Source organism: Mustela nigripes, chromosome 15 (genome assembly GCF_022355385.1).
Source record: "Mustela nigripes isolate SB6536 chromosome 15, MUSNIG.SB6536, whole genome shotgun sequence".
In the NCBI taxonomy this organism is placed as follows: Eukaryota; Metazoa; Chordata; class Mammalia; order Carnivora; family Mustelidae; genus Mustela; species Mustela nigripes.
Window position 1 is genome coordinate 72,361,212 of NC_081571.1, and position 12,106 is coordinate 72,373,317.

General features: G+C 41.2%; 1 protein-coding gene across 1 annotated transcript in view; it reads left to right on the forward strand.

The window, feature by feature from the left end:
- The window catches only part of IPO5 (importin 5), a 42,520-nt gene extending 31,119 nt beyond the window's left edge, over window positions 1-11,401 (forward strand). Inside the window, exons 18-26 of the mRNA XM_059378176.1 lie at window positions 2,134-2,230; window positions 3,394-3,566; window positions 4,765-4,876; window positions 4,963-5,018; window positions 6,013-6,135; window positions 7,277-7,496; window positions 8,292-8,520; window positions 10,281-10,422; window positions 11,256-11,401. Of these exons, the coding sequence (XP_059234159.1) occupies window positions 2,134-2,230; window positions 3,394-3,566; window positions 4,765-4,876; window positions 4,963-5,018; window positions 6,013-6,135; window positions 7,277-7,496; window positions 8,292-8,520; window positions 10,281-10,422; window positions 11,256-11,342 (1,239 nt within the window). The 3' untranslated portion in view covers window positions 11,343-11,401. The remainder of the gene's footprint in view (window positions 1-2,133; window positions 2,231-3,393; window positions 3,567-4,764; window positions 4,877-4,962; window positions 5,019-6,012; window positions 6,136-7,276; window positions 7,497-8,291; window positions 8,521-10,280; window positions 10,423-11,255) is intronic.
- Window positions 11,402-12,106: the final 705 nt, after the last annotated feature.

A 12,106-nucleotide genomic window follows, 5' to 3' on the forward strand; every position in this document is an offset into this window, starting at 1 on the left:
TTTTTTTAAGATTTTATTTATTTATTTGACAGAGAGAGAGATCACAAGTAGGCGGAGAGTCAGGCAGAGAGAGAGAGAGAAGCAGGCTCCCGCTGAGCAAAGAGCCCGATGCGGGGCTCGATCCCAGGACACTGAGATCATGACCTGAGCCGAAGGCAGCGGCTTAATCCACTGAGCCACCCAGGCGCCCCTAAGATTTTATTTATTTATTTGACAGAGATCACAAGTAGGCAGAGAGGCAGGCAGAGAGAGAGGAGGAAGCAGGCTCCCCGCCGTGCAGAGAGCCAGACATGGGGCTCGATCCCAGGACCCTGGGATTGGGATCATGACCCGAGTTGAAGGCAGAGGCTTCAACCCACTGAGCCACCCAGGTGCCCCAACAATATATTTTTAAAAGAATTTTAAAATTATGGTTTTGGATAATAAATTAAGCAATTAAATAAGCCTAAATAAAAGTTAATTGCTTACATTTTATCGTGTACTAATAAAGGACTGTTGTTGTGTTTTCTAATTCATTAAACTTGTATTTCCTAAACTTAGCTTATGAGTACTTACTATATTTTATGAACATTTAATGTCCATAATTTATGAACATCTTGGATTTTTGTGGCATCTCTCAAGCAGAGAGCAGTTACAAATGTCACATCTCTGAACAAAATGATCAGATCTTTTAATGTAGTGGAAGAAAGTAAAGAAACAATTATTTTTAAAACAGCACTGTTTGGGGCACCTGGGTGGCTTAGTCATTTGGGCATCCAGCTCTTGGTTTCAGCTCAGGACAGGGTCTGAGGGGTGAGAGGGAGCTGCATGAGACTCTGCCCTGGGCGTGGAGCCTGCGTGGGATTCTCTCTCTCCCACTCTCAGCCACCCCACTCCTCCACCCCACAGTCCCTGGGAACAGGTGCTCTGTCTCTGAATAAGTAAGTAAGCAGACAGCACTGTTTTTCTGTTTCGGTGCCGAAATTATTTCTTTTTTAAGAATGATTATTTGAGAGAGAAACTACTCAAGCAGACTCCCCACTGAGCACAGATCCCAAAGTGGGGGTGACGAGCTGAAACCAGGAGCTGGAAGCTCAACTGAATGAGCTGCCCAGGCGCCCTGAAATAATTATTTTAAAAAATACAAAATAACAAGCCAGTTGGCAGATTTACAAAGTAAATGATATGCCACCATTACAGTTTAGAGTGAGAGGATGAGCGTGGAGGAGAGGCAAAGGGAGAGGGAGAGAGAACCGTAACGAACTCAACACTTAGCTCGTAGTCCGACACAGATCTATCTCCGGACCCTGAGATCAAGAGTCAGACTCTCGGCCGACTGAGCCACCCAGTCACCCCTATATCTTTTTTTTTTTCCCCAAGATTTCTAAAATTTATTTGAGAGAGAGCACTCGCACCCACACAGACAGGGAGAGGGGCAGCGGAAGAGGGAGAAGCGGAAGAGGGGCAGCGGAAGAGGGAGAAGCAGACTCCCTACCCAGCAGGGAGCCCAGTGTGGGGCTCAGTCCCAGGACCCTGAGATCTTGACCTGAGCTGAAAGCAGTGACTTAACCAGCTGAGCCTCCCAGGTGCCCCTTATCTTTTTAAATTATTTTTCGTTAATTGATACATTTTTGTTTGAAGTTTCTCACAGTGCCGAAACTTATGCAAAATTCTCCCATGCACAAGAACTAAAACGAGTGGTGTTTGAACCTTTGAAGGACAGTGTATACTGCAGTCACGCCATGGCCCTTGCGCATTTTACAGTTCTTTTTTACATTTATATTTGTGTTTTCCAAATACCCTTCACAGTCCTGCATGCCACTTTTCTTTTTTCTTAAGATATTGTTCATTTATTTATTTGAGAGCGAGAGTGAGTGAGCAGGGGAAGGAGAAGAGGGCCTCTCGGTGGGACTCCACACTGAACACAGAGCCTGACACAGGGCCTGATTTCAGGATCCTGAGATCTTGACCAGAGCTGAAATGGGGCGTGGGACACTTAACGAACTGAGCCACCCAGGCACCCGCTGCATGCAGCTCTGAATACATCTCTAGTCCGGATTCAGCATTCTGTGGTCCTTATGATTCTATTTAATAAGCATTAATACTTAAAAACTAACATGGATCTTGATTTCTTTTCCGATATTTTGTTTGCAGGTTTGCTATGCTAAAGAGTTGAAGGAAGGCTTTGTGGAATATACTGAACAGGTTGTCAAACTGATGGTCCCTCTACTGAAATTTTATTTCCACGATGATATCCTACAATTTTTGAACGCATAACTTTTCTAGTATTAGTTCAGTTGTAGCTTGTTCAAGTATTAGACTTTGTGTTAACTGCAGCGTACATCACTGTTACTGTTTGCACTAACTATAGATAAACTTCGTTTTTTGCATGTGCTTTAGTTTCATGGTTTTTGCTTGGGCCAAAAGCATGAAAAAGGAAATGTTAGGTCTTAACTTCTAATTGACAGCTTTTTCTATGAACCTCTGACAGGTTTTAAGGATTGATATTTTATAAGCAAATGTTTGTGGTTATATATGTAATTGCTACTTTTCTCAAATATCTTGGGATGATGTTAAGAAACTTAAGACCTTTCTTAATAGGTTAGAGACTCAGAATTTTGTGTGGTTTTACATTGGGGAGAAACATTTGATAAATCTGCATGTTAAATCTTTTCTTTCCAATGTGATAATAATAATTCATACATATAGAAACATTTTTATGGCCTTTACACACACACACACACACACACACACACACAAATTTCATAGATGGATTTTTTTAAAAGGACAGCCCAACAGTGTTTGAGTCCAGACCCAAACAGACTTGCCTGACTCTAGGTTCCCTTTGTTGTCGTTCTTCATGCAGTCCCATCCTTTACAAATGACAGCTTTTGCCCAACAGACACTTAACATGATGCCGGAGGACAAAAAAGTCTTTTTAAGAGGAAGTCTCCGAACCTTCTTTTACAAATGATATTAGATAGGGAGGGGCATTTACTCTTCGATGAAAACTGAAAAGGCTCTGACAGGTGGAGATCCTCATTCGTTTTCCCGGGAGAATCATAGCTTTGGTTGCTTTTATTAGAAACCTATATTGCCTAAAGTTTTGGGATAGGAACATCTCGAGATAGGCTCTAAGGATCCCAGATCCTTCCACATCTGAGACTCATTGCTGCTGTATTGTAGATGACGGAAAAGATGGGCGATAAGTCATACGGGTAGGGAGATGTCTGGTTTGTACACATGTTCAGCTTACCACAAGCTCCTGGGAAGCAGTCTGGGATAAACAGGTTACCTGGTGCTCAGTGAGCACTTTAATGTTTACATAAGCAAAGGGATTGAGCCATCTTTTGAGGATAGCCATTACAGTAAGTGTATCTAAGAATAGTGATTATGTTTCCTTAACAACAAAACGTGTTCGAGTGGCAGCAGCAGAATCCATGCCTCTTCTCCTGGAATGTGCGAGAGTTCGTGGCCCTGAGTATCTCACACAGATGTGGCATTTTATGTGCGATGCTCTAATCAAGGCCATTGGCACAGAACCAGATTCAGATGTCCTCTCAGAAATAATGCATTCTTTTGCAAAGGTAAGTATTTTTCTTTTAAAAACACATATAAGGTGTGTTTTCATTTATTAGTCTAGCTAAATAAATAAGATTGAATCTTTTTGTGCTATCACAGATTATTTACTGAAAATGTTTAATCCTCTTTTTTAGTTTAACGCTTTTGGTTTTGTGTTTTTTTGTTTTTTTGTTTTTTTTTTTCTTCAGAGTAGCTGCTCTTATAGTCTAGTCTTGCTTAGTTTCTCCCCTCACTTACCTAATCATCCAGCTGCAGAATCTTGGCTCACTTCCAGCCCACACCTACTTGGTCCTATTCTCTGCTGTTCCCACTGCCTGTGTCTTTGGGCCGAGATAGCCTTACTTGGTCTGTTCCAGAAGTCTCTGTCCTTTCTCTCCCTCTCAGTTCATGCTGCTTTTCTCAAACATGAACTTGCTTGTTACTTGTCACTTCCCTTCTTGTATTTCTTGGTCAGCTCCATGGCCTGCTTCACACTTCGTTTTGAAAGTTTTCGTCTTCTTTACTTGTCCCCACTTACCCTCCTGCACTTTGACTTGACTTCTTTTTCCAAAGAATGCATGCTGCTGGGCCTTTGCATGTGCCCCCCCCCCCCCCGAAGCTGTAGTGCCTGCCCTCCCAGCACACGCGTGCCCTTTTTCTCGAGCTGGGTCTGTGCAGAGTCTGCGTGCTGATGGAGCTCCGCAGAGGCTGGGTGTTCTGCTCCATCTTCGAGACCTCAGCACCTAGCAGTAATGCCTGACATTTAATTAAGACCTGCTCAGGATCTGCTTCATATAAAAACATTGTTTAAGTTTTTTTCTTTGAAGTACTGTCATTGTAACACACACACACCATGCATTTTCTACTCAGTCAGTCATTAGTCTTCCAGGGTACTGGCTTAGTGAATTTTTCTCATGCTCCATGTGATCCTTTTTCTTCTTCTTTTTTTTTTTTTTTAAGATTTTATTTATTGGACAGACAGTGAGAAAGGGAACCACAAGCAGGTGGAGTGGGAGACGAAGAAGCAGGCTTCCCGCTGAGCAGGGGGCCCAATGTGGGGTTCAGTCCCAGCACCCTGGGATCATGACCTGAGCCAAAGGCAGATGCCTAACAACTGAGCCACCCAGGCACCCCTTTGCATGTGTGATTCTTAGTGGAATTTAACTAGTGACTCTAAAACCCTTGAATCCCATGGCTTGCTTTCTTGACCCAATTCCATTGTAGTGCATTGAAGTCATGGGAGATGGATGCCTTAATAATGAACATTTTGAAGAATTGGGAGGAATATTGAAAGCTAAACTCGAAGAGCATTTTAAAAATCAAGAACTGCGGCAAGGTAAGTTTTCCGCGCTTTTATTTCCGAATGTGATCCTTGACCATTCTGGCAGCATTTACAAAGACATTTATTTGGGTGTGTTTTAGTTAAAAGACAAGATGAAGACTACGATGAGCAGGTGGAAGAGTCACTGCAAGATGAGGTAAATCACTCCCTTCGGAACCTAATTTCTATGATCGTTTGCATCTGGACGATTTTAAATGCTTAAGTTTCTGATTCATCTGACTTGTCATTCTGATGGTAATTATCAGTAATTTTTAGCAGAAGACTCTGACATGTGTTGCACTTACTAATTTAGAGAAGAAGTAACTGAAGTTAGCTGATTGTGGTTGGGACGCTGGGGGAAGGTCTTGTGGCCGTACCTCGCACAGAGCAATGCTCGATGTTCCCCGGCTATTTCTTTTATGTACCCCTGAACAACTTTTTATTTGGTGCTTTTAGCACTTTAAAGATTAGAGTGAGCTCAGATCAGGTGTTGAATGACTATCTAAGCCACACCCTGTTGACGGTCTAGGGCTGACAGCTCGATCTTTCTGTGACATCAGTTGTTTTTCTCCCGGACCACAGAATACAGATTTTATCACAGATAACACACAGAGTGGTTGACGTAAGTCAGTCGTCTTTAGCTTGTTGGCCAGTTCTCTCCTCATCCAGTCACTTGATGCCATGAAATCTGTTTGTGCTGTGTGTTCAGGGCCCAGAGTGCGGCCTGTAGCCATCCTGGTAGACCAGTCAGCCCCTTGCTGTGCAGGGGCCTCACATGCTGACAGCCGCAGCTTGTGAGTAACTGAACCCACGTCTCGCCAGTCTACTCCCGGGTTAGAAACATTCTTGCAGAAAACAAAAAAGAGTACTGAAGTAAAAAACACTCTCAGAACTTTGAAACTTAAGTCCATTTCAAGAAAACTCTTTGGAATAAGCATAGTACTTGCCCACACCTTCTCTTTCTGGGCGGGTAGGAGATGCCACCCCCAGTCAACAGCGTAAGCGCAGACTGCAGACTCCTGCTGTGCCCTTAAGAAAATGATGACAAATTGAGTTTTCTACACATCTTAAATTTTTAAAAATAAATGTAACTGTCATAGTGGAGATAACTTTTTAATGCATATGGATGTTGTGTGTGTTTTTGTTTTTAGGATGATAATGATGTTTATATTCTGACCAAAGTGTCAGACATTTTACACTCAATATTCAGTAGCTACAAGGAAAAGGTGTTACCGTGGTTTGAACAGCTGCTTCCGTTAATTGTCAACCTAATTGTAAGTGTTGCCTCTCTCTGATAGTTATTTTAGATAGTTGCCTGGGATGTTTTCAGTTCAGCTTTTGAAAACACACTTTTAGGTTAAAATGGATCTTAGAAATCCTAGAGAGCTTCCAGAGTACATCTTTAATTTTGTCAAGTTTATTGCATTGCCCTTAGTACTTTCTCATTTAATACATGCCTAAGGTTTGCTAATGAGGTTCTCCGTAGTTCAGTTAAATTACAGTGCATTCCAGGGACCTACAAATGACTTTTCATTATTTGAGGTTATGTGTGCCCTGCTAAATTAATAAAATTATTACTTATTTTGGTGGACCCTAGAGGATGCAGTTAAAATCCTTGTTACGTACAACCAGCCATCATACACTGTAGATGATGGCCTTATGTATTCAGTTTTTAAAATATGCATGAAAAGCAATCAGTAGAAGTTTGCCTTGCTTTGGCTTTTACTTTTGCTTTGTATTTAGTAGTGCAGCACGTTTTTTAAAAAGTTGAGGTACATGTGACTTAGCCTGTTGAATGGGTACATAAAATTAAAACCTGTCCGCAGCTTTTTCTTGTTTTTTTGTTTTTGTTTTAAAGATTTTATTTATTTATTTATTTGTCAAAGAGAGAGCAAGAGTGAGTGAGTGAGCACAAGGCGGGGGAGCAGCAGGGAGAGGGAGAAGCAGGCTCCCCGCTGAGCAGAGAGCCCAGTGTGGGACTCGATCCCAGGATGCTGGGATCATGACCTGAGCCGAAGGCAGATGCTTAACCAACTGAGCCACCCAGGTGTCCCTTTCTTGTTGTTTCTTAAAGACAGCATTATCATTATCTTTTTTATGAAGCAAATGTACATAGTTGCTGCTACTGCTGCTGCTGGTTCTTCCTGGTATGTGCTAATGTGAGATTGTGAGATTCTATAGAAAAATTTCCTAGAGTCTTTTAAACTTGTAGTTCATTAAATCTCTGTTGTAAGTTGAAGATTGTTATTCACAAGAAGTGATTATTACTGTGTTGTATTTCATTGCCTGTATCAGGAATATCCGTGTAAGCTAATAGTCAATAGTGTTTTGGGTTTTTTTGTTTTTGTTTTTGTTTTGTTTACATTTTTTTACATACTCCGGTATTCAAAGCTTAAAAGATTCTCTCTTTTATAGTGTCCACATAGACCATGGCCAGACAGACAATGGGGATTGTGCATCTTTGATGATGTCATAGAACACTGTAGTCCAGCCTCGTTTAAATATGCAGAATATTTCTTAAGGCCGATGCTCCAATACGTGTGTGACAACAGCCCGGAAGTCAGGCAAGCAGCTGCATATGGCTTGGGAGTCATGGCGCAGTACGGTGGAGATAACTACCGTCCCTTTTGTACAGGTACGTTTGTTTGTTTGTTTCCAGGCACTCTCTTAATCACTTCTTAGTTCTCTTCCACGCCCCCAAACATTATATTGCATTTTTGCTGTATTCTCCTTCCCTTTCTCAAACTTGTCACCTTTGGTGCATACGAATTGCCCTCTTTGTTCTAGAAACGGAAACGAAGTCTGAGTGGAGTCTGAGCCTCTCCACCACGTCCTCCAGAGCACAGTTCATTTCGGGTTTGGGGTTTACGCCCCAGCTGTAGGAGAGGACGTTTTTATTTTTAATTTTTTTTTAAGATTCTATCAATTTGAGAGAGTGAGAGCACACATGAGCCGGGGTGGGGACAGAGGGAGAAGGAGAAGCAGACTCTGCACTGAGCACAGAGCCCGATGAGGGGGCTTGATCCCAGGACCCTGAGATCATGATCTCTGCCGAAGTCAGACACTTAACTCACTGAGCCACCCAGGTGCCCCGAGCATAGGACTTTCCAGACATACTGGGATCCCTGTAGGGGTAGCACAGGAATATAGCTGGAGGCTTTTTAAAGCTGAAGTAAGTGGTCGGGAGTATAAATCTGGAGGCTCCTGACCTTGACCTCGTAGGGTCTCCTTCAGTAGAGTGAGTGCTGGTGCTCCAGGTTGGGGGCAGCCTGCCTTTCCTCACTGGGTCTGGTTCTGTCGCCAAAATGACACAGTATGCCTTACACCTTACTGATTCTTCACTGTAATCGATAATGGGGCCATAGATTAAAAAAAATATTGGCATGAACTGTGAGGTTTTAACTGACCTCCTTGCAATTGCCTATTTTAGAAGCACTTCCACTGCTGGTAAGAGTTATTCAGTCTGCTGATTCTAAGACCAAAGAAAATGTCAATGCTACAGAGAACTGCATTTCAGCAGTAGGGAAAATTATGAAGTTCAAGCCTGACTGTGTGAATGTTGAAGAAGTGCTGCCACACTGGTTGTCCTGGCTTCCACTACATGAAGATAAAGAAGAAGCTGTTCAGACTTTTAATTATTTGTGTGATTTGATTGAAAGGTAAGAAAAAGGACAAATTAGACCGTATTTTCTTCCTCTTTTTATGAAACAGTGTTTCCTGTGCATAGCCCTTAGATGTATAGGTTTCTAATAATGTTGTCTTTATAAATCATGTTAATCCATATCACAGTTAATGCTGCCTTACAGTTAGATCTAATTTTGACTCTTTATGGAATTAAATTCAGCAGTTGAGGCATTGTAGAATATAATGTTATAAGAAGATTCCCTTTTAGTATTGTCACCCTCCCCATTTATCTGGGGTTTTTTGTTTATTTGGTTTTAGATTCTTATTTTTTAAGATATTTATTTGATAGAGAGAGCACAAGCAGGGGGAGAAGTGGGCTCCCTGCTCGGCAAGGAGCCCAATGCGGGACTTAATCCCAGGATCCTGGGATCGTGACCTGAGCCAGAGGCAGATGCCACCTGGGCACCCTGCTTTAGATTTTTTTTAAATTTCAGCTTTACTAAGGTGTAATTGACATATATCACATACTAGTGGAATGAGATCGAAGAATGTTGATAGGGCCATTATTTGACCCTCTAAAATTCTGGTATTTGGCAGGGGAGGGAATTCAAGAATCAGTGGTGTAAGGAAAGTATTCCGAACCAGAAATCAAGATCTGGCCCCAGGCTCTGGCATTATTGATGCTATTTTGTGTTCATGAGTATATCTAAGAATTGCAACAACCTGGAAGCCATGGAAGCTATCACATCCAGGGCGTGTTCTTTGGTGTCTGTCTTCCAATTTTTTTTTTTTTTTTTAAGATTTCATTTATTTATTCGACAGAGAGAGAGATCATTTAAGTAGGCAGAGAGGCAGGCAGGCGGAGGGGAGGGGGAAGCAGGCTCCCTGCTGAGCCGAGAACCCGATGTGGGGCTCGATCCCAGGACCCTGGGATCATGACCGAGCCGAAGGCAGAGGCTTTAACCCACTGAGCCACCCAGGCGCCCCTGTCTTTTAAATATTTATCAGATATAGGCTCTGTTGCTGTTAACTACTGTTTTTATTCATGAATAACTCTTAAGGACTACAACCACTCCTTTCTTAGAAGTTGTAGAAATAGGCCAGTGGGCATAGTCCTTCATGCCTTTTTAAGTTCTTGTTCACACAAATGCTGTGTTTGAGTGTTCCCACGGAGAACTGTCATTAGGGGATGTGATAGCCATCCTGGAGACTGTACACTCCTTATCTGCTCCTGCCTCTGAAGCCACCAGTTCTCCGTTATGCTCTTGGATCCTCTCCCTTGGAAATGACTATTCTGAAAGTCTCTTAATGAAAGGCTAGAATTCTAGTTAAATTCACTATCATGTTTCTTTCCATTAAACTCGCGTAAAGTTTATTTCCCAACATACTCTTGAAATGCCCCTAAATCCTTTTAAACTTCAAATTTATTTGGAAACCATTTTGCCACATACAAATAAAAATAGTGTTAAGAAACTGTTATTCTTAGTAATCTTTTTTTCCTTAACTAAGTCACAAATTATTTATAAAGCACTTTGAACATTCTATTCCTTGCCCCTTAAAACAAATTAAGAAATGAGCCGAGTATTTTTCCTGATTTACATGGCAAGACACTAAAGAGCTAATAAATAAAATCAACTGGTTTTCCTCCCACTGAATATGACTTTAGTGAATGCATAATCAGAACAAAATTGTGTAACAAAATTCTATGTTGGAGGAAGGATGTAGGAAAGTATGAGTGCTTGAGTGATTTCTCCTTATAATTTTCATTTTTAATGGCTTTCTTCTCTTTGGGCAGTAATCACCCCATCGTTCTTGGCCCAAACAATACCAATCTGCCCAAAATATTCAGTATAATTGCAGAAGGAGAAATGCATGAAGCAATTAAACATGAAGATCCTTGTGCCAAACGTCTGGCTAATGTAGTTCGTCAAGTACAGGTAAGCTGTTTTGCTGAAATTGTGGAAGGGGCAATAATATAGTTTTTGAGAGGTGTTTTGGTTTTGGTGTGGGGGCTTTTTTTTTTCCTTTCTTCTGTATTAGAAATAGGTACCCAGGTGTGTTTTTTTTTCTTTTTTTTTTTTAATTTTTTTAAGATTTTATTTATTTATTTGACAGACAGAGATCACAAGTAGGCAGAGAGAGGAGGAAGCAGGCTCCCCGCTGGGCAGAGAGCCCGATGTGGGGCTCGATCCCAGGACCCTGAGATCATGACCTGAGCCGAAGGCAGAGGCTTTAACCCACTGAGCCACCCAGGCGCCCCCCACCCAATTTCATTTTTATATTCTCTCATCTTCAAGGCTCAAATTAATTAATATATGGTCTGTGTGTTCTTACTTTTTTTGTTAGCACTAAAACATTTGTCCTAAACCTGAGACATTTTGAATCTTCCGGTTGGTGCTTAGCACATACTCATGTAGGGTTTTTTTTGCATTGTCTGAAGAAAAAAAGGATGAGATTTGAATAGTAAGTAAGCTGTCATCTACCAAAGTCTTTTAAATGATTTGTGCTCCCCAAATTCTTACTTGTTGTTTACTTGACTGTGTCCTCTACCAAGTATAGGTTTATCAGATCAGACTAAATGAAGAAAACTTCGTGTAAATGAACTTTAAAGATATGAACAGATTTCTTGCTTTTATAAGGATACTCATGAAACTACTCTACCTTGAAAGAAAGTATTTGGCATTATTACAGTCTACCTAATGATGGTTAGTACAGTGCTTCTAAATGACCATTTCACTGAATCTAAATTTCTGAAACTGTTTTTTCCTAGACTTCTGGAGGATTGTGGACCGAGTGCATAGCACAGCTCAGTCCCGAGCAGCAGGCAGCCATACAGGAGCTCCTGAACTCTGCTTGAAGGGCCTTAATATCACCACCAGAAAACTAACTCCAAATAAACGTTTACCCTTTTGTTTAGGTTTCTTTGTTTTGTTTTTGAGCAAAGAGAGCGGTAGAGTTGTGTTGTGTAGGCCCTTCCTCTACAAGGCCACACCAGCGGGAAGAGAAGCACTGGGTTTCAGAGTGGTGTTTGAACGGGTTCTGGTACCACAGAAGAGGTTCCCCGTAAGCCCTACAGTAGCACTGAAGAGTATTTTTCTACTGGTATAAGCCACCTGTGTGAACGTGAAAGGGAAGTGAAATTAAGTTCTCTCATTAGACAAAGGAAATTTAAGACAAAACAGCTTTAAGATCAGTTAATCAGCGTAGATGTCTGTTAAAAACAATTTGCTATACACCTAGTGTTAATTTTATTAATTGGGAGTGTGAGTCTCTTTGTAGGGTAGAAGGAAGCCTTCTACCCAACAAACTAGTAGATCTAAAAATTGAAAAAAGAAAAAAAAAAGCTGAAGACAAAAACAAGCATGAAGATGTCATATTTGATGTCACTTTCAGTTTTTTCCCAAAAGGCTTATGCAGTGACTCAATTTGGAAAGCTTTTCAGCTTCCAGCCCTTGAATGTGAAGTGTCGTTGGCATGTCTGGCAGTAGTCTCTCATTCACTCCTCAATAAACAACATTGAAATACAAAAGAAGTTTGTGTAAAAATTCAGTACTGTCTGGCTTTGATTCATTTAATGTTTTTAATACAAGAATAAGCTAATATTTTTTCTAGAGTAGTAAC